This window comes from Bos taurus, chromosome 28 (assembly GCF_002263795.3).
Source record: "Bos taurus isolate L1 Dominette 01449 registration number 42190680 breed Hereford chromosome 28, ARS-UCD2.0, whole genome shotgun sequence".
Taxonomy (NCBI): Eukaryota; Metazoa; Chordata; class Mammalia; order Artiodactyla; family Bovidae; genus Bos; species Bos taurus.
In genome coordinates, this window is record NC_037355.1 from 40,403,155 (window position 1) to 40,423,713 (window position 20,559).

The following is a 20,559-nucleotide window of genomic DNA, read 5'->3' on the forward strand; positions in this document are numbered from 1 at the left end:
TCCCTGATTCTATAGTTTCATTGTCCCAGACAGGGCAATGGAGGGAAGCAGGTCGTTGGAGCCTGAAGAAACAGAGTTTTCTAACAGGTTTTTCAGCTCGGGGATAGAGCCAGAGAGCTCAGAGACTAGACGATGCCCTCAGCCAGGACAGCCCCTGCCGTGGGCTGGATGACAACCTGAGAGCTTCCGGTTTGGAGCAGGTGCCAAAGCAGGACGTGAAGTCTCATGCTGGGTTTCAGCCCTGTCTGGCAGACTGTCTGCGGGGTTTAAGACCCAGAGACATCCTTTCACTTTGGAGCTTCTTCTCTGGAGGCTGGGAGTTACTTATCCCGCATCACAAAAGTCACACTGTTCTTTCTGTAAGAGCCAAGGCTTCCTCTTACCTGCACGGACATGGTCCTTTTGATCTATGGTGGGCACTCGCATCCCCTGAGCACGAGTCTGCCCACCTCAGTACCTCTCTCCACTCCTCCAACAGGATGCTTTTACCTGAAAACACAGGCCCACACCCAAGTGAATATTCTCCCCCTACCTGGCTTCTCGCACCCTCCGCCTCACCTGGTCCACACACCAGACCTCACATCTTCCGATCCCCATGGACGAAGCCAAGCCCACCTCTGCTCAGCCTCCCTGAGGCAATGGTGGGACCCACCCTCTTCCTCCCAGATTCCTTGTGGATGCTTCTTATTAAGAAAAGAAAGTCAAACACACACACACGCACACACACACAAGGCCAACAGGATAACCCTAGAACACGTCGGCCTCCAAGTCCTCAGAGTCGGCTGCATCGGCCTGGGTGCTTCTCTTGGGCCCACGGCACACCGCGATGTGAAGTGGGGTGACCAAGAGGACAGCTCCGGTCCCGGGAGCCTCCTCAGTCCCAGGCTGACTGGCACAGTGGATCCCCCTATAGCACAGGGACCCAGGGGTCAGGCCAACGCTGGCTCGAGGCTCACCCTTTATCTACGTGAGAGGAGTAAATGGAAAAAGGCCAGGGGCAGAGGAACACGCAGGAGCCACGAGACAGGGAAGGAGGCAGCGCCCCGGGCTCCTCTAAAGGGACTGGCTGGGCACCTTCCCCTCTCCACCAGCAGGGGGCGTCCTTTTCTGATCACCCCTCCTGCCCTCGCCCTCGGAAAGGCCCAGGAACAGGGGGCTTCTTTGGCACTTCAGAATGATCACAAGTAATTTGCCATTTTATTCATATAGAACAAAATTTACAAAGTCATTCATACAGGTTTTGTTTTTTTTTTTACTGACTTCGAAAATTGGGAATATTCAAAATACACTTTTACCCCACTCCATTCTGTCATTATTTACACGTATATACAAGAAAAATGAAAGAGTCTCTGTGTGTGTGTGTGCGCGCGCACGCGCGCGTGTGTGTGTGGTTTGTGTTGTAGTTTTCTGGTATTAAAAAGCTCTGCTGGTCGGGTGGGTGGATGGGCGGGCAGGAGGGCAGGCGGCGCGGTCAAATGGAGGTGCCGTGGGAGGTGTCCAAGGCCTCCGGAAGGACGCCTCCAGGCACGGGCTGGAAGGACATGGGGATGGGGGTCTTCACGGGGCTCTGGCGGAACAGCCCCCCGTTGGGCGACCTGTGTTTGCACTGCATGGAGGGCATGGTGGCCGAGCTGCTCAGTGGCAGAGGCAGGTTGCTGCTGGGCCCTGATGAGAGTGTCCGGCTGGTGCCGTGGCTGCTTTGCTCCGGCAGGAAGGTGCTGACCGAGAGCTGCGTGTTCTGGTACTCTCGCGTGGGCTCCAAGGCCTGGCTGGGAGCCAGGCCCCCCATCTCCAGGGCCGAGAGCTCAATGGACGCTGGGGAAATCTGCTTGTGAGCAATGTCTTCATCCATTAGACTATTCATGCGCCGATGGACCTGCTCCAGATTCACTTCTTTGTCCTAAGGCAGAGCACAGGAGGAGGGTCAGGCCAAGCCCTAACGGGAGCCCCAGCTGGTTTTCTACAAACTTTGGGAGGCTGGAGACCACAGCTTGCTGGGCAGTAGGGTAAAGCGGGGCCCCATTCCTCCCACCTTCCCCCAACCGCATGGCCAGCCCTCCTTACCTGGAATACCGATAGCCTAGGACACTGCTCCCAGGTAGCAAGGACCCAGCAATGAGGGCTTTGCAGCATTTGCCCCCCCAAATGCATTCTGCTCAGGACCAATCACACCCAGAGGCAACCCTTGGGAGAAGATGCTTTGAACAACTGACAGAAGCAATGGAAGAAAGGAGTCCCATGGAAATAAAAAGGTGTGGTCCTTGAGCCCCTGATATGCCCCATGGATTTGCAATTTAGTGTTTACAATGCTCAAAAGATCTGGTGTGATCATCCCCACTGAACACAAAAGGAGGCTTGGGTTCAGGAAGGTCAATGGCCTCCCTGAGCCATAAGCCCAGTGAGCAGCAGAGGCAGCATGGGAAGCCTGGAGTACACGAAATCTTCAGAGATGCTGGGGAGGGGGCCTGTCCCTGTCTGGAAGCTCATGTGGCTGGGGGCCTGGATGAGGATGGGGCATGGGACGGTGAGGAAAGGGAATTCCCCGGGATCAGCTGTCATTCCTGATATCGTGAAGGTTTGAGGCTGCCGAGATGGGTGACCCTCACAGCTGATTCTCCATGTAGTGAATTGCATACCTCTTTTGCCATAAGGCGGATGGTATCAAGGAAAATATTTTGTTTGTTCAATTATTTATTGGCTTAAGAAACAGAACAAATATCACTGGTATTTTGTCTTCAATGTCAGAATAAGTCAAAGAGGCCAAACTACTTGATAGTTCCTTAAAGACAAAGACTATATATCTACTTCCTCAGTTTCTCCCCAGTGACTTGGGGTACAAAACCAGATGTCCGTGGAAGAGCCATACCAACCCCTCAATGAGGTATTAGAAGCTGCAGTCCCATTTTCAGGCAGCATTAGGGCCTATGTGTCAGGCAAGATTAGTCCCTCCACCTATGCATCCCTGGTGTCAAACTCCAAGAGAAGTACCATGTTGAAGCTTTGCTCCAAAACAGGACATCACAGGCTGTCTAATGCCAGTCTTCATACAGCAGAGAGAGGAACCTGTCCCCTGCTGACCCTTAGGCTCGTTAGGAATAACCATGAGAGGTAAACGCCCTGAATATGATTTCAAATGAAGAAAGAAGGAGCCACACAAACCCAAGGGCCAGTTCAGTGAGTCTCGGGGCTCCTCTAAGGCTGGTTCCCCAGGAAGCGGCAAGCCTGAATAACTGGCATGAGCTCCCCTCTCAGAGGGGAAGTCTAACCCCCATGAAGTCTCATCCCAGGTTTCCTCAGGCAAGGAAGCTGCCTTTGGCGTCCACTCTGTGCTCCCAATGCCCCCTGGCCTGGAGGAGGCAGGGTCACTGCTCTCTCTACCACCTTGTTGAGGTCATGACCAGCACATAGGGCTTGGCTTCTGGTGGGAGATCTACTATCTTCCCCAGAACAATAAATCTGAAAACACTCGAACAACAATGAGGAGCTCATTCCAGGCCATGAAAAAGAGGATAAAGAAAGCCAACTGGTGTGAGGGTGAAGGTACTATGGTGAGGAGATCGGACTGTAGATAGAATTTACATCAGAAATCACTGACATGGTCCCATCAGCAGAGCCAGGATTCCAGCGAACTGAAGCCCCACACAGCAGAGCTCAGCTTGCTGATGCTGGCAGACCAGCTCCAAGTATGGGACACGTCTGGGTGGCAAATGGGTGGAACTGGGGGAAGGGCACTAGGGCTTTACTTAGACTAAATACGGTACATACAACGTCTTTCACGGACTCCTTCAACAGTCTGTAAAATGTTAACAAACCAAATCCAAGTTCTCTTCTTAATTAAGTTAAAGCATGGTTAACCAAGCTCTGTGCTCTCTTGGTCTTTTCCCTGTGTTGTTTATATGCTTCGTTTCCATTTTTGAGTATTTGAGCAAACTCTGGGAGACAGTGAAGGACAGGAAGCCTGGCATGCTGCAGTCTGTGGAGTTGCAAAGAGTCGGACACGACCTGGCGACTGAACAACAACAAACTCTTATGTTAGACACTGGCTGTTTGACAGCCATCAAGCATCAATTCTCCCTTCCCAAGAAGACCTTACTTTATTTTGTTTTGTTTCACTTTCGGGAACTGCTTTTCCCCCACTGGATAACAGTGTGGCTGTTCCCTGTCTACCTGTAGCCAAAAGGCAGGACCATGACCCAGGTAAGGACAAGAGAACTGCATCTGAGTTCTGAACAAAGAGATAAAGAGACAAAGAAGATGTTTGATGGTCCATGACGGCGACAGTTCAAGAAACTTTGCACTGCATGATCCCCCTTCTGGATCTTGCCTCCCAGCTCTCCAGACAAGCCTGGACTTTTGCGCGTTGCCAGGCAGGCTTCTCCAGGCTTCTCACGGCTGCTCTGAGCTCCTGATGAGCTCCTGGTCAGCGTTTTCGTGTGTCAGCCAGTGCACAGCTGTGCTGGTAAATATTTGTATCTACAGGCTATTTGCACTTCAAAATAAATGAAGGACACAAGATAAGTACCAGAAAGCCTGGAAGCTGGAGAAAGTGAAGGAGAATTTCGGTCATTTCTGAAGTTTAATAATACAAACTTCCCTTCTCCCTGCAGCCAGCAAAGCTAGAAGAATAAACAAGCTGAGTGCCTTGGCTGGCAGAGCCTTTAGCTGATGAAGGAAATTGAAGACCAAATAAGTGGTCCTGGGATCACTGGAAGAACTAGTTAGTTGTATAATCTTGCCTTTACTTCCTTTCTATGTTCTTTTCAGGGCTTTAAGAATCCTTTTGAGGATGGAAATAAGTAGTTTAAAAGTAGACTAATTTGGAGTAGGAAGTAAATGTCGTGGTCCCAGCTGTATTCAGTCTGGAATCTGGCCTTAGAGAAGAGCTGGTGGTGGTTTAGTCACTAAGTTGTGTCTGACTCTTGCAAACCTGTGGACTGTAGCCACCAGGCTCCTCTGTCCATGGGATTCTCCAGGCAAGAATACTGGAATGGGTTGCCATTTCCTACTTCAGGGAATCTTCCCAACCCAGGAATCGAACCCAGGGATCCTGCGTTGCAGGTAGATTCTTTAGTGACTGAGCTACAAGGGAAGCCCCCCTTCTCTCTTAGAGAAGAGATCTTGGCCCTTCTTTTCATAGTCAATGGAACACTCAGACAAGACAAGTATTCAGGAGATGCTCCTCATGTTGTTGGGATCTATAGGTAGAGAAGGGATAACTTCCTGCCAAAGAGAGCCAGAGGGAGACAGAGTTGAGAACAGGGGAGCCCTCTTACCTATTGCCAGGGAAGCAGAGAAAAGGAGAGCTTTGGGGGAAGACAAACCAACCAACATCTTCCAAAGAAACATTTGTGAACAAACGAGGTCTCTAAGATGACGTCCTTTAGCAGTGAAGGACAAGGGAGAGGAGGTTTGGTGGGTAGTGTCATAAAAGACGCAGGGCACAGGCACGAGTCTAGCATAGTAATCACAGTGCTGAGGGGTCGGCCAGGTAACAGCAAAGCATCTAGACCAGCAGTCCCCAACCTGTTTAGCGCCAGGGACTGGTTTTGTGGAAGACGATTTTTCCCTGGACCAGGGCATGGGGGATGATTTTGGGATGATTCGAGTGCACTGTATTTATTGTACACATTATTTCTATTATTATTGCATCGGCTCCACCTCAGATCATCAGGCGTTAGACCCTGGAGGTTGGGGCTCCTGATCTAGACTGCAGAGTGGATGTGGAGAACATCCAATTACCCTAGAGTCAGGATTTTGGAAATAAAGCACTTCAATAAGTAGTATTTTTAAATCCATATTTTTTCCTGCCTCCAATTAAGGACAAATGAAGCCGTTTCAAGGAGGCTGCAAAGCCTGCGGTGGGTCTCGTTTCCACTGAGGCTATTCATTAGCCTATAACCCCTCCACATCAAGACACAGAGAGAATGTCCACTCCGATTGAACAGACTTTCCATGCCGACCTTCCTACTCCAAATGGCAGTCAAGAAATCCATTCCCTCCACACAGGTGGGACTTCATTCTATTCAAAGTCTATTACTGTGGGTAGTGCCTGCTCAGTCACTCAGTCATGACCGACTCTTTGCAACCCCATGGACTATAGCCCACCAGGCTCCTCCCTCCTTGGGATTCCCCAAGCAAGAATACTGGAGTGGGTTGCCATTTCCTACTCCAGGGGATCTTTCTGACCCAGGGATGGAACCTGAGTCTCCTGCATCTCCTACACTGGCAGGAAGATTCTCTACCGGTGCACCCCCTAGGAAGCCCATTACTATTGGCAGACCCAACACAAAGTCACACCTGGAAGAAGAGGGTGCCATCTTGAGCTCCCTACATTGGATGTTTAACTGGACAGGAAAATGAGTAGGCTTCCCTGGTGACTGAGACAGTAAAGAATCTACCTGCAATGTGGGAGACCCGGATTCGAGCCCTGGGTAGGGAAGATATCCTGGAGAAGGAACTGGCAACCCACTCCAGTATCCTTGTCAGGAGAATCCCATGGACAGAGGAGTCTGGTGGGCTACAGTCTACCAAAGAGTCAGACACGACTGAGAGACTAACACACACAAGGCAAATACCTCCCTGGAAAACACATGTGGCCCATTTCTGAGTCTCCCCATATGTTCCATCAGGCATCTGGTTAGGAGGCCAGAGGGGAAGTGCAGACAACGGGAGAAAACCACCTTCTTTGGAAACCCTGAAAACACTGTCTTCTTGGACCAGATTGAGCCCACATGAAGTCATTTCTGGTGCCCTCCTGGCCAAGGAAACAGGAGGCAGACATAACCTGCCTGCTCAAGGAAAGAGGCAGGAGTGATTTGAATAATTATCTATATTTTACACAAAATGGGGCATTCTATTATGTTATGCAAATTCAAATAATGGACTTTTTTATGTGCACTACATCAGTTTACATCCTCATTATCTCAAGGTTTCGGTGTTCAACCAGGTAATGACAGCTGTGGAAAGAGACTCAGAAGCTTGCTGCTGCATTCATTAATTTACTGTAGGTAACTGACCTAGTCAAACAACCCTGAATAGGACATAAAATTCACTGATGGCATTTATTCATGAATCCTGCTGAATTCCAGCTCTGTGTTGGAATTAAATATGATAGCTCATGCACCAGCAGAGGTTACTGGAGACCCTCTCGCAGGCATTGTCTTGAAGAGACAGAAAGTTCTGCAATTGAGCCGCTGTTCACCAATGTGGAAATAAAACATTGTACTGGAAAACGGTAATTAACTAAACTATCATCTATGTAACAGCAGGTTACACGTGGGACTCATTAGAACCGACTTTATTTGGAGTCCAACAGCTCCTACTTTAAGTTAGGCAGGAACAAAATGGGATTAGGGACTTCCCACGTGACAAGGATGGTTGTAGGAGGTGATCTCCTGTTACCGCAGACCAACCAGGTGGTAAATAAGACTCAACGGACTGGGAGACACACATCATTGTGATCTTCTTAAGTATTGCTCCAAAGAATTGCTCAAGCCTAAAGGACTGGCTGGAAGTTTGAGAGTAATGATTGGGTAAAAGCAAAGAAGCTGGACTTTGAGTCAGTGAAGTGGCCGCAGGGTATGATGGGCAGTCCCTAACTTTTTTGGCACCAGGGCCCGGTTTCATGAAAGACAATTTTTCCATGGATCTGCGGGGAAGCGTTTCAGGACGATTCAAGCTCGTTACATGTATTGTGTACTTTATTTCTATTATTATTACCTTAGCTCCACCTCAGAACATCAGACATCAGATCCCAGAGGTTGGGGACCCCTGTTTCAGAATGTTGTAGGAAAGAATTCTGGTGAGCTTAATTGCAGATTTTGTAGAGGAGGACCGTGAAAGGAGGGAGTCATAGACACCTCCCATCATATGTAGTAGCAGCAGGTACACATGGCGTGAAGGGACTTACCGAGGATACACAATTCTGTGATAAATGGACCACCAGGATGACAGCCCACGTGTGCCTGGTTTCAAACCTTGAGTTGTTTTCCACTCAACTTCCCCTTGGCATGACAGTGTAAAGCAGTAGTTTTCCTCCTTGGCAGGCTATCAGAAGCACATGGGCAGCTTCTAGAAATTACAGTTGTCCTCAACTGCCTGATACAACCCTTTGGAGAATGGAGCCCAGGTATCTGTATTTCTAAAAAGCTCCAGGATGGATCACCTCTGATGTGCAGCCAGAACGGAAAGCCATTGATCCAGGTGCAATTACTCTACAGAAGTTTAACATTAATAACGTTTTCTTTATGGGATCCCAGACTGGTTCACTCGTTCAGTAAACACTTTGGAGCTCCTACTACCAGAGGAGCTAATGTTCCTCGTGAAGCATCCATCTCGGCCCCTGGCACATAGAAAGTGCTCGATATTTTATACTCATGACCCTTAATGAGAGGTCTCGCTGTTCCAGAGACTGAGCAAAGTGATGGGAATACAGAGGTGGATAGTGCCAACAGACTTAAAGCAGAGACAGGCAGGTAAACCATCAGTTGTGATTTCGAGTCACACCCAACATGAGTGTATACACAGAGAGGTAAGGAGGCCCATGGCGACGGGCAAGGGGAGGTTTTACAGAGGCGAGTGATGTGTGAGTTGGTTCTGATATGCATCCTGGTGTATGATAAGTGTTCAGTGGCCTCTTACTAAAAGGCGCACACGCTCACTTTCTCACCCTCGTGCCAAGAGATCCGATAGTAGCGGTGTAGTCATTGGGCCAGGCTCAACAGTCAGAAGCTCTGAACCCTTCTGGACTGGGGCTAAACCTAATCCCTCTGGGGTTCAGAGGATGTAAATACCTAGCTAGGAGCCAGGATTCTGGCTTAGGAAGAGTCCTCAGTTACACCCTTCATCCCCAAGCCATCCGGAAAAGCCAGGTAGGAACCCCTGCTCCTGCACACTCCTGCTGCCAGGCCCAGAGGCGGACACACAATCCCCATTCCAGTTCTGCCCCTACTACTTCTGAGTCCTGTTTCTCCAGGGACATGGACGCCCTCCTTAAACGTTGTGGAAGAGAATCAAAAGAGTGAAGAAGATAACATGGGAACCTGAGACTCATGTGGGGGCCTTGGGGGAAAAAAAAAAGACCCAGGTTCAGCTTTGAATCCATGGAGTGGGACCTGGGGGTCTATACTTCTAATAGTGCCACAGAGGCGGATCCCAAGTCTGGTTTGGCAAGGCTTCTTGCCTTGCCAACAGAGATGGCAACAACAGAGATGGCAGCCTTCAGACCAATGGCCCACAAGGAACTGAATCCTGTCCACAACCATGTGAGTGAGCTTGGAAGTGGATCTGGCCCCAGTAGAGCCTTCCGAGGAGACCCCAGCCCTGCTCAACAACTTGGTTACATCAAGCGAGAGACCTTGAGACAGAAGACCCAGCTAAACTCCACTTGGGCTCCTGACCCACAGAAACTCTGAACTAAGTATTTCATGTTTTAATCCAATAAAAAGAAAAAGATAACATGTACTTTTCCTGGCATAGAGAAGGTACCCTAAGATGTGACTCCTCTTCCTCACAGCCCTTTCTGCCTATTACAGGGTCCTTGAGAGGGAGCAACCGTTTGGGCACCATCCACAAAGCACATTCCCAAGGGTCAGATGCTGATTAAGGAAATTTATACATCGTCCCTCATTGAGCCTCAGAGCAACACTGTGAGGCTGGCATAAAGGAAGAGGGCAAAGATACAGGAGAGGAAGTCTCTACATGCAGTTGAAGAAGCATTCGAGGATGGAGGTGGGGAAAGGTGTTCATTTGAGGTGAATGTCCCCAGCAACGAATCTCCCCCGGAGAGCAGGAGCACACTGTGGGAGTTTGCAGATAAAAGCCAGCCCACTGGCCAGGATAGAGGAGCCTGGCTGCTGCTCCACTCCTACTGCCTGGCCCCTGCCCTGCCTCTGTCAGCCCCTGTCTGCAGTGGAAGCAGGGCCTGGGGGAGAGCAGACGTGGCCGGAAGCAACAAGAATTCCAAGCTCCCAGCCCAGTGACAGACGATTCATTCCCCCACTTCTCATGTCATCTCTCATTTGTGCAGTTCTCATCTTTATTTCATGAATATTTTATTCTCAGAGCACCAGCTCCACTTCCCCCATAAATCTACAGGGTGGCTCTTTACTGCATCTGCGGAGCGGGGTGCACTCACCTGCGCTGGATAACTACATAATCGTCTGATTCCTTGGAAAAAAATATGACCTCAAATCCACATGAATATTAAGAGGCTGAACGTACATTACTACTCTTCTCCAAGTAGGTGTCTAAACTCTGAAGACGTCGCGGCATAAGCTGTTAAATACGACCAGGACTCCACCCAAAGACAGGTTTCTGGCTTTTAAGAAATATGGCCAATGGCCCAAAATGAAGCATTCTAGGCTCAAGCAGACACTCTCACCTAATTGCAAATGCTGCTCCATAAAATACAGGCAACCAGTAACACAAAGTAGTTCTGGATTAAATACCATCATTATTTGTCAAAGGTTTTAAATATATGCCTCTAAAATCCGTTGTCTCAACCCCTTTCCTGGTTCCTGTTGCCTGTGATGAGCTATAAAACCTTTGGCCTGGCATCTAGTCCTTTAGAGCAAGTCTCTGCTTTGCACTCTAGCCTCCTCTACTTGAATTTCCTTGCTGATGCCTCAGAGCTCCGGAAGGTATGAAGACTCTGTCTACCCCATGCTGGTCACCCTACCCCAAAGGCAACATCTCCTCTTCAGCTTGAGGATCAGTACTGATCCGTCATCACTCAATTCTAACAACCCCAAGCCCCAGGAACTCTTCACTAACCAGCATCACTACCCTCTGTAACTCTACCATGTCCCATCTGGGCTGGGTGCCCCCGAGCCCTGGATGGAACCTGTAGTTCATTCCAGGATGGCCCTGATCAATGGACAATGGAAACCACTTGGCTGACCTCTGCCACATCTGCCCACACGAAGGTAAGCCCCCTAAGGACAAAGACTGTGTCCTTATAGGCATACTTGTTAAAGGAAGAAGGAGAGAGGAAGGCAGAAATTTCATTTGAAAACCAGAAACTCAGACTGGAACATTCCCTCCTTTTACCATGTAACACCCAAATGGGCTGGAGGAAAGGCAGCTGTGTTTTATTCAACCTGCGTCTGCATCGACTCTCTTTCCTATCTGGAGCAGGCTAGCATCCCTGGGCAGAAAGTTTCACGTTTTCTAAGCACTGCATCCTCTTGGGTCTGAGATCCTGGGCTTGTGTAGAAGCCAGACAGGAAGATAGGATACTTTTCAGACAAGAAAGGAGGCATTCCTCTCAGCTAGCTCATCTCATGCTTTCTCTGGTCTTCCTCTCCTTTCACCTCTGCCTTCTATGTCTCTCAAGTAATCCCCCACCTGCCTCCCCACCCTGACCCCCCGTCACCTCTCTCTCACACTGACAATTCATCTGGGTTGTCCAGGCTGGACCTGGCACTAGATACTGAACCAGGGGATGAGAAGAGACATGACTGGAAGCAGACAAAATTGCCTCTCACAGAACCTGCCTTGCAAGGGACATTCTGGAGGAGTGGGCCTGTGTCTTCTGGGCTCCACACTGCCTGTGACGTCCTAGCACGGTGCCTCCGTGACAGCGCATTGCTCAGCCAGCCGGAAAACCTGTCCTCCTCCCCTAACCAAAGGGACGTTTGCTATAAACTTCACTGAAAAATTTCCAGTAGCAAAAGAAGCTCAGGACAGAATCATTAACTGTTCCTTTCAGTGGGCCTTCCTCAAATATTTCCTCAAAATATTTCCTTCCTTCTCTCTTATGGCCCAGGAGTAACAGGAGAGCCCTGCGTCTGTGGCAAACTCTAGCCTTTATTCCTTCACATGGAGGTTTACAGGTGATGTGAGAGAACGATGGATGTCCTCAGAACAGTTCAGACATGCTGAATCAAACAGCAAGCTCTTTCCAGGAAAATCTAAGCATGACAGCAAAGAGCTCACCGCCTGCTATGAAGGGTGGGTCTGCCCTCACTCCCAGCCGTGCCAGGGACTCTGTTACAGACTGAGGTATGGGCCCATGACCAGTCAGCCTTTCTAGGCTGCAGAAGGGTGTCCATGGTGATGCTGCCTCTTTGAATGTGATGCTGGTTACTTCATTGCTCCTTGTTTGAAATTTACACCTGCTTGTGTCAACATCATTTGTAAGCAAAGCTGTGATTCAAGAAGTAGCTGAGATGTATGTATCGGGTAAGGACAGTGCTACACTGGAGTGGCTGGGCTTGTGCCACCATGCCTGGGTATAGTTTCCACCAGGAGAGCACCATTACCAAATGATTCACCTTGCCACCCTCCCTTAGGGGCATCGGTTCCAAGAGAACTTCCATGAGGACTTTATACTCCACCCTCCCCACCCCTGCCACCCCAAACCCCAAAAATATTGAGCTTGAAAACCAGCAAAACCCCAAAAGAAGGAAGTGTGGAGGGAAGAATCAGCTGTGGCTGGCACACACAGGGAAGGAATGTGCCCAGAAGCTGGAATCAGAACAAAGCCACAGTGGGCCCTGTGCTGGGTGTCCCTGGAGGGACAGAGGCAGGGCTGGGCCCTGCAAGGAGGAAGAGAGGAAGAAGGGATGATGAGGGGACAGGAGCCGATCCCCCTTCAACATGCTGGGAGAGCAGGGCTCGTGGCCCTGGGTGAACAAGGAGAACCAGGAAGGAATGCAGTTTCCTCTCTTACCCTACAGCTGGTCTCTCCAGGTCAGGGTGGAGGCACATGGGCGGGGCAGGGTGGGGAAGGGCTCTCTGGCGCTGCTCATGCTGTACCCGCTCTATAGATAGATACACGACTTTAGTGGCTATGCCTGCTGCCTTGGCATTCTGTTCAAGCATGAAAACACCCCCTTCATTTGTTCTGTGGTTTTCAGTACAAAATAAAACAATGTCACCATTCCCCAGTATAAAACACTGCTGTGAGCAGACAAGTGGTTTGGGCAAATACTATCTGGAAGAGAACCACCCGCCAAGTTGCCCAGGGGACCTTTCCTGCCTCTAGGCTGCAGAAAGGAGAAGCAGGGCCCAGGAAACGGACCTCTTTGGGGGTCTCCTGGTGGCACCGGTTGCTGTTCCACCACAACTCCAGGGCAGCCACCAGGCAGGCGAGGAGGAGGCCAATGGCCAAGATGCAGAAGACTCCAGCGAAGCTGTGCAGCTTGAGGGACTTGCCATCCGCCTGGGCGCTGGCATGGCTGGTGAGGTCGCAGCGGCCCGTGTGCGGCCACCACTTCTGCTTGAGCACATCCAGGTCTCCAGTGTCCTGAAGCTCCAGGATCCTGCAAGATACACCCCATGTGAGCCACAGCGCTGGCCTCATCCACACAAGCTTGGCGCCCTGATCCCTTCCCCACCATGCCGGCCCCTCCACAGACAACGCTGCACCATCAGAGTGGCTCTCTGTCTCGGCTTTTCACTTTCCGATTCATTCTCCACTCTGTTGTCAAAGCACCGTTCTCAAAGCACTTAGCAGATTTCGTCATTCTCCTCCTCAGAGCTCTCATGTCCTCTCCCACCCTGTCCCACTGCCCATGGACCGTGTCCAATAGCAAACCATGTAAGGATCCTTCACGTGGGAGCCTGGGGCAAACTCTGAGGATAAAATCAGTAAATTACAGAAATGGATGATGCAAACACTCAGACTGTGGACCTGCTAAAAGGCTCTCTTTCAAATGTCAATTCACTACATCCTAAGTCTCTCCTACTAGAATCCAACAAACCGTTCATTTATTCACTCATTTGATTTGAGGAGCATCTGGTTTGTGCCAAGTACAACATTCAACGCTGCTGAGAGCACAGTCTAGACACACCTACTTGGACACTGAAATAATTAGATGAGTCAGTGTAGAAACAGAAGCTGTGATCAATACAACAAAATTAAAGTAGAGGTGTGAAGAAAGGGTGCAATGGGATGGCCTGGACTGGGGGGTGTGGCGAGACCTCATCAAGGAGCCAACAGTTCACATGAGTTTCACATACCTATGTGCCAGGAAATCTCCTAAGTGCTTGACAAACTGTTTAATTCTCATGCCAGCCCTTTGAGAAGGCTACTTCCATGTCCCCATTATTACAGAGGGGAAAATGAAGGCATAGAAAAGTGAAGTCTGGTGCCATGGTGGCCCGCAGCCCCATCCGTCCAATGTTGACATGAGCCGCCTTTCACTGAGAACGCAGTAGGGACTGACCATTTTATATTGTTTAAATCCTCACAACAGCCTGAAAATCAGTTTCTAGGTTTACAGATGGGAGACCTGAGGCTCAGAACCTAGATAACTTGCCCCCAGTTGCAATTAGCAAGGGGTAAAGCTGCTGCTCAGAGCTGGATCACACTGACCCAGGGGGCCATGCTGTTTCCAGAATGCCAGGCTGCTAAATGCAGTCAGCCTGCTCTCCTCTCCAAGAGTCAGTTCCAGCCTAGGGCATGTGAGACTGACCAGAGAGGGGCTGTAGGGCTGGTTTCCTGCTCCTCCATTCACTAACTGAGATGTTAGACAGGCAGCTTCACTCTGCTGATGCTTCCCTTCTTCCTGCTCTTTATAATCGTATGCATTTTTATGCCCAATATTATTCCAGGAAGAATGTAAGGCAATGTATAGGAAAACAAAGAATAAAAAAAAAACAAGCAGATTCAAAGGAAAATTTAAATACATAAGCAATAGAGGAAAGATAAAACAAGCCATGGGCACAGAATGCCTCCTGGAACAAGGCTAAACTAATGCACACCATAATAATCTCTACTCCTGCCTGTGAGTAAACCAGAGCGATAATAGCCACTTCCTGAAGCCAGTCCTTCTATTTTCCAGACAGATATAATTGCAGGTGCTTTCCTGTAGTCAATAGCCGTGGAGCCTGCTACACAGTAGGTGCTCTATAAATGGCTATTAAGTTGCTAAACATTTGCTGAATGCCTACTCTGCACGCCATGGTCCACAAAAGGGCTACAGCATTCAACCCCAGTCTCACACACACACACACACACACACACACACACACACGCTGTAGCCTAAAGACCCAGTCCTCTACCAAAGCAAGGCAACACACATTGGTATTCAGGAAAATATCTTAGTTCTTGGGACTCAGGGAAGGAAGGCTACAGAAATTCCAGAGAAGCCCGGGATCTGCTATTTCCACAGGACCCTTTTTCTGTCAATGGCATGGAGTATTCGTTGTTTTCTGAACCTGCCATCTTCCTCCTCTCAGGCATGCCCCACAGAGGGGCGGCTCACCATTCTGCCTGAATCATATAATGGGGCCTCTTAAAGAATCACTGGCAGCAGTAAGTCGGAAACCTGAAGTCCTGAGTGTTTCCCCCAGGTACAAACCCATCTCCCCAGGTGAGGGAAGTGGGGGAGGTTTGCAGCCCAGGAAGGACAATACTTCAGGGGGCCAGCACAGTCCGCTGGGGACATTTACTTACAGTCACAGAGCACGTGGCCTTCTGATGAAAGCAGGGAGTAACGAATCACTTCCTGCTGAAATATCACAGGAACTGGACTAGCCACTGCTGTTCATGTCCACTGAACGATCTAGCTTGGAACCAAGCTTTCTCCTCTCCGGCGTGTCAGTGTTCACTTCAGTAGACTTTCAAGGGATCTCTGAGCAGTTTGAGTGCATGGGGACTGTAAGCCCTCTGTAGTGGGGACCCTGCACTTCTGTGAGCTCTGTCTTGGGGCACATTAGCTGTCTTGGTGGTGCTGATGCTGTTGTGCTGCTCCCACAAGTCCCCTTACCATCTGCTTCAGAGAGGTGATCACAGGTAGATGGCCTGGGGAATTCCCTGACCAGCCCCTCTCAGAAAACCAAATAGGGTAAACCTCAAGAACGCCATTGTCTTATACATCTTGGAGCAAAGCCATCCTTTCTTTGTGCCTTAATCCAAGCAATTGATGAACCACTCCTCCTCCTTCTCTCATATGTCACCCTTCTCTGCTCCGGGGAGCAAGGGAGGCAGAGGATACACATTTGATTAAGTTCTAGAGAAAACCCGCAAGCCTCATTGAACTTAGTTCTACCCCTTTTCCCAGTTTTGCAAACAAGCCACTGGACGAATGAGTTGCAGGCGCTCCTCCTCGGCTTTTCCCTGAAGGGGTTTAGGCTTGGGTGCTCATGGTCAGAAGAGCCCGGTCGACATCTAGGAGGTAGGAGGAGGTAGTAAGTCTCAGAGATCTGACAGCACAAGGGCACAGAACTGGGGCTTGGAGGACCTGCTTTCTCCTCTCAGCTTTGCCAGTAGCTGCCTGAGCCGCCCTCGGCACACGTTACCTCTCTGAGCTTCAGGATGTTAAATGAGTGGTCTTTAGCAACTCTGGCCCCTCCAAGTGGATGCTCTTCCAATTCTGGAAAGCATGTGCTCACCAGGCAAGAGGGGGCTGCCCCTAAACCCCAGTGACCCCTGGCCTTTTCATCTGGATGCTTTAGCCACAGTCTGGATTTTAGTAGATCAAAGCAGAGCTCTTATTCTGCTCCCTCACTGGCCAGGATATCACCCCACACACATACATGAGTGGTGGGCTTAGACATCCCTGGGGACAAGAGCCCCTGTTAGCAGGCTGGCTCCTTGGAAAAGGCCACCAAGCTCACCCATGCTCTTCACCTACACCCTCTCGGTGGGGCCAGGTAACCTGATCAAAGACTAAGGAAAGTTCCTACGGGGGAGCGAGAAATGGATGACAAGACACTATCTTCCTCAAGGAGGCTGGCCAGGTGTCCAGACCGAGCACTCGGAAACTTGATCACGCCCAAGAACCCAGAGAAGATTAAGCTCAAGGGATGGACTTGCCCCGGAAAAATCTAAAGAGGAAGTAAAGAGGCCAATGCAAACTAGATCTGCATAGTCATTGCCGGTGGATGAGGTCTACGGGTCTTTGCTTAGTCCAGAACACTCCTGTCTACAGTGTCGTTCCCCCTGTTGCTGTTAAGTCACTTCAGTCGTGTCTGACTCTGCGTGACCCCATAGACGTCAGCCCCACCAGGCTCTCCTGCCCCTGGGATTCCCCAGGCAAGAAAACTGGAGTGGGTTGCCATTTCCTTCTCCAATGCATGAAAGTGAAAAGTGAAAGTGAAGTCGCTCAGTTGTGTCCGACTCTTAGCGACCCCATGGACTGCAGCCCACCAGGCTCCTCCGTCCATGGGATTTTCCAGGCAAGAGTACTGGAGTGGGGCGCCATTGTTGTTCCCCCACCTTCCCCCAATATGCCCACCATTGCTAGTGTTAATTACCAGGAAGCTGATCTGGACAGGATGGGGAGGAGGCAGGCAAGTGAGGGCCAGGTCCCTCTCCTGCCACAGCAGGTAGCACCTGCTCCCTCAGGCCCTGTGCAGGTGAATATGGAGTCAATTTGCTTCTCTGGCCCCACTTGTGTTCACATTTCTACACCAACCTGTCCCATTTAACATTTATCTTAAGAAGTTATCACTGTGACCTTGCCAGATCCAATTAATCTTTCATTTAATTTTAAATTACTAGCTATCTCCAGCTAACTCCTATTCAACCTTCAGGCCTCAGGTGCCACCTCCTCCGGGAAGTCCTCCCTGGTCTTCTGGGTCTGGTCAGATGCCCTCCTCTACCCTCCTCCACCCCCAGAATATCCTGTCTCACTGACTGTCCTGTTCTAGCATCGCCTGCTTACATCTCAGCTCCCACTAAGACTATGCAGCTTCATGGGAAGGCAACATACACTTCCTCTTTTTACTCTAGGACCTGGCCCAGGATGATGTGGGGATGTGGTGTGGGGAGGAGCATGCGTTGGTGCACAGTCAGCGCTGAAGAAAACGTGGTGAACCACCAAGTTTGTGTTGGCTCTCATGCCCTGAACGAAGGTTAAACCCCACGCCGGCACAGGTGCTGTCGGCCTCTCCTCACTGACCACGCCTACCTCTGCGAGAAGAGATCCCTGTAGGGGCTGCCGTGCTGCAGGGCGATGCCATAGCCCTTGCTGCTCACACTGTTGGCAATGACGGTCACAGAGCAGTCATCATCCGTCAGCGCTGCATACTCCACCACGGCCACATCCCACAGAAAGGCGTAGTTCCCCTTCTTTGCCTGAAAGAGCAAAATCACCTTGCGGTTAGGCAGACCTGGCCTCCCGTAATAGTTTTGAGCAGCGAGAAATCTCAATGGCTGGATTTGGGGACCCTCCTGAACGGTCCTCCTGCCCAATCAGCTGGCACAGCAAACTCTCCTATTTTCGGATCTGCAGAGTTCACCCCTGGTTGATGCCACTTACTGCGATTGGACATAGAAGGATGGGATGCTGTCTCTGCACATCTCCAGAAAGACGTGGGTAAGGTGAGCTATACGTGGGCTCTAAGCTAACCCCTGGTTGCAGCGGCGTGTACCTGTTTCTCAGATTAGCAAGCTCACCTTGGAGACTGCAGAAAGTCTGACCCCAGGGAACTGAAATTTCTTGATCAGCGATTTAGAGGGCTGCACAATAGTATTCATTTAATTTCCACTTAGAACTTGACTGAACCCTGCTTTAGGAGAAGAAGGGAGACAGTCCTAGGATCAGTGTCCCTGAGTAGCTGCAACTTGGTATCTAAGTCACAGACTTCCTCTGCCTGGGGAGGAATCCATTAGGATAGGGTCTTGATTGTTATGGCGCCACAAGAGTGTACACATACACACACACACACACACACACCTGTAGGTTCGCATTCACACACAAGAACAGAGTTCTGGTGTCAGTATCTCTATACCCACACAACAATGGCAGATTATTCCATCAGGAACTTGCCCTCGGCCACAGCTCAAGCCCTTTTCCATCACACCCATCCATAGCAGACTTTAAATTCTATGCAAGTGTGCTAAATTGCTTCAGTCGTATCAACTCTTTGCGACCCTATGGACTGTAACCTGCCAGGTTCCTCTGTCCATGGGATTCTCCAGGCAAGAATACTGAGTGGGTTGCCATGCCCTTCTCCAGGGGATCTTCCTGACCTTGGGATGGAACCCTTGTCTCTTATGTCTCCTGAACTGGCAGGTTTGTTCTTCACCACTAGCACCACCCCCTGAGCCATAATCCTGACTTGGCCTGGAGTTTAGGCCCTCATAAGGAATGTGAGCTGCTTGCTTTTGGAAGAATATAGACACTGTCACTTGGCCAGCTTAAAACAGAGCATCAGGTTCTTAGTGAAGGAAAGAGCCTGGTTTCAATTCTCTAGTGAACAGACAGACACCTTGAGCCCTCTTCTTTCCTACTCCAGCTCATACTAGATGCTAGAAGATTCCGGTCTGGGGTGCTGATGGGGCTGAAACATCGCAGGTCAAGCTGGGAAGCCACAAGCCTCGTGATACTGTCAGGGGTATTATTCCACTTTCCTGCTTTTGTTCAATTGAGTCTTCCTGTCCACTGAGATTTTCCAGAGAATGCCATAGCTGCTTTAGATGAAGTCTGTCTAAATTTTGCTTCTTTGGGGGCCCTAAGTGCCCATGGGCCATGGGGCATGCGTGCTCATCTGTGTCTGACTCTCTGTGACCTCATGGACTATAGCCCACCAGGCTTCTCTGTGCATGGAATTCTCCAAGCAAGAATACTGGAGTGCATTGCCATTTCCTTCTCCAGGGGATCTTCCTGACCCAGGGATTGAACCCACATCTCTTAAATCTCCTGCATTGGCAAGTGGGTTCTTTATCAGTTGAGCCACCAGGGATGATGGCTTATCTCCTCCTCAGGAATTTTCCATCTGAAGGATTTGTGGACAGAGTGTGGTGGCCTCCCTCTGCCAGGAATAGCCATTCACACAATTGTGCCTGACGACCTTGTAAGAAATGACACACACCACGCCACCCATTGATGTTCACCTCAGGGAACAATCCAAATATTACCTCAGAGCCTCTTTCCTTGGCCAAGTCAATTTCAGGAGTCCCTAAAGGGCGTTGACCCAGGTTGCAAAATTACACTCATCTCTCTCCTTCCACATGGGAAGATAACAGTCTTTGAAATTTTTTCCTGCTGGCAAACATGTTTTCTCATGAAAAGATATACATTTTCCACCTCTTAGTAACCGAGTTTCTCGACAAAATGTTGACTTATGACCTAATATTTGGCTTCCACCCAACTCTGGAGCATTTCATAACCCATGTTCACAATTCAGCATGACAATCAGACATTGTTATTTGCACGCTTTCAGAAGGGCATGTCATGCTGAAGGAAGAATTAAGATCAAGTTCGATTCTGTGTTTCAAGTGATGTCCCAAGAAGAAGAAAGAAATAAGCTGGCCCAGCTCAAGTGGAAACTGACTCTGACAAAAGCCTGTTATGGCCATTTTAATGGGCCACTTGGATCCGTCAAGCCACGTGCATCTGTGGTTCCAGTTTGTTCTAAGAGACAGATGAGCACAGATGCCTGAAGGAAGCTGCATCTATACTCCTGGTGCCTAAGCTGAGAATGCAGAAAACATACGGGAGGGATGCTGACAATGTCTCAGCTACAAATCCCTGCTAACCGGGAAGGTAGTCAGGGCAAGAAAATAGAAGTCCTCCTTCTTGAGTTTTCAAATGACCACACTCACTCACTCTCCCTGTTTGGAAACAGGGCCTACATTTATTACCATATAACTTCTTCGAGAAG

General features: G+C 49.7%; 1 protein-coding gene across 5 annotated transcripts in view; it reads right to left on the minus strand.

Annotated features, from left to right (window-relative positions):
* Window positions 1–1,175: 1,175 nt before the first annotated feature.
* GRID1 (glutamate ionotropic receptor delta type subunit 1) overlaps window positions 1,176–20,559 on the minus strand; it is a 685,448-nt gene continuing 666,064 nt past the window's right edge. For 4 of the 5 annotated variants that reach the window (XM_024986927.2, XM_059882689.1, XM_024986926.2 and 1 more), the window contains 3 exons: window positions 17,862–18,028; window positions 13,025–13,265; window positions 1,176–1,900 (listed from right to left, as the gene is read on the minus strand). In XM_024986927.2, the coding sequence (XP_024842695.1) occupies window positions 1,472–1,900; window positions 13,025–13,265; window positions 17,862–18,028 (837 nt within the window). In that variant the 3' untranslated portion in view covers window positions 1,176–1,471. Of the gene's footprint in view, window positions 1,901–12,673; window positions 12,765–13,024; window positions 13,266–17,861; window positions 18,029–20,559 lie in introns of all 5 variants that reach the window. The other variant, XM_024986928.2, reaches the window with a different exon arrangement.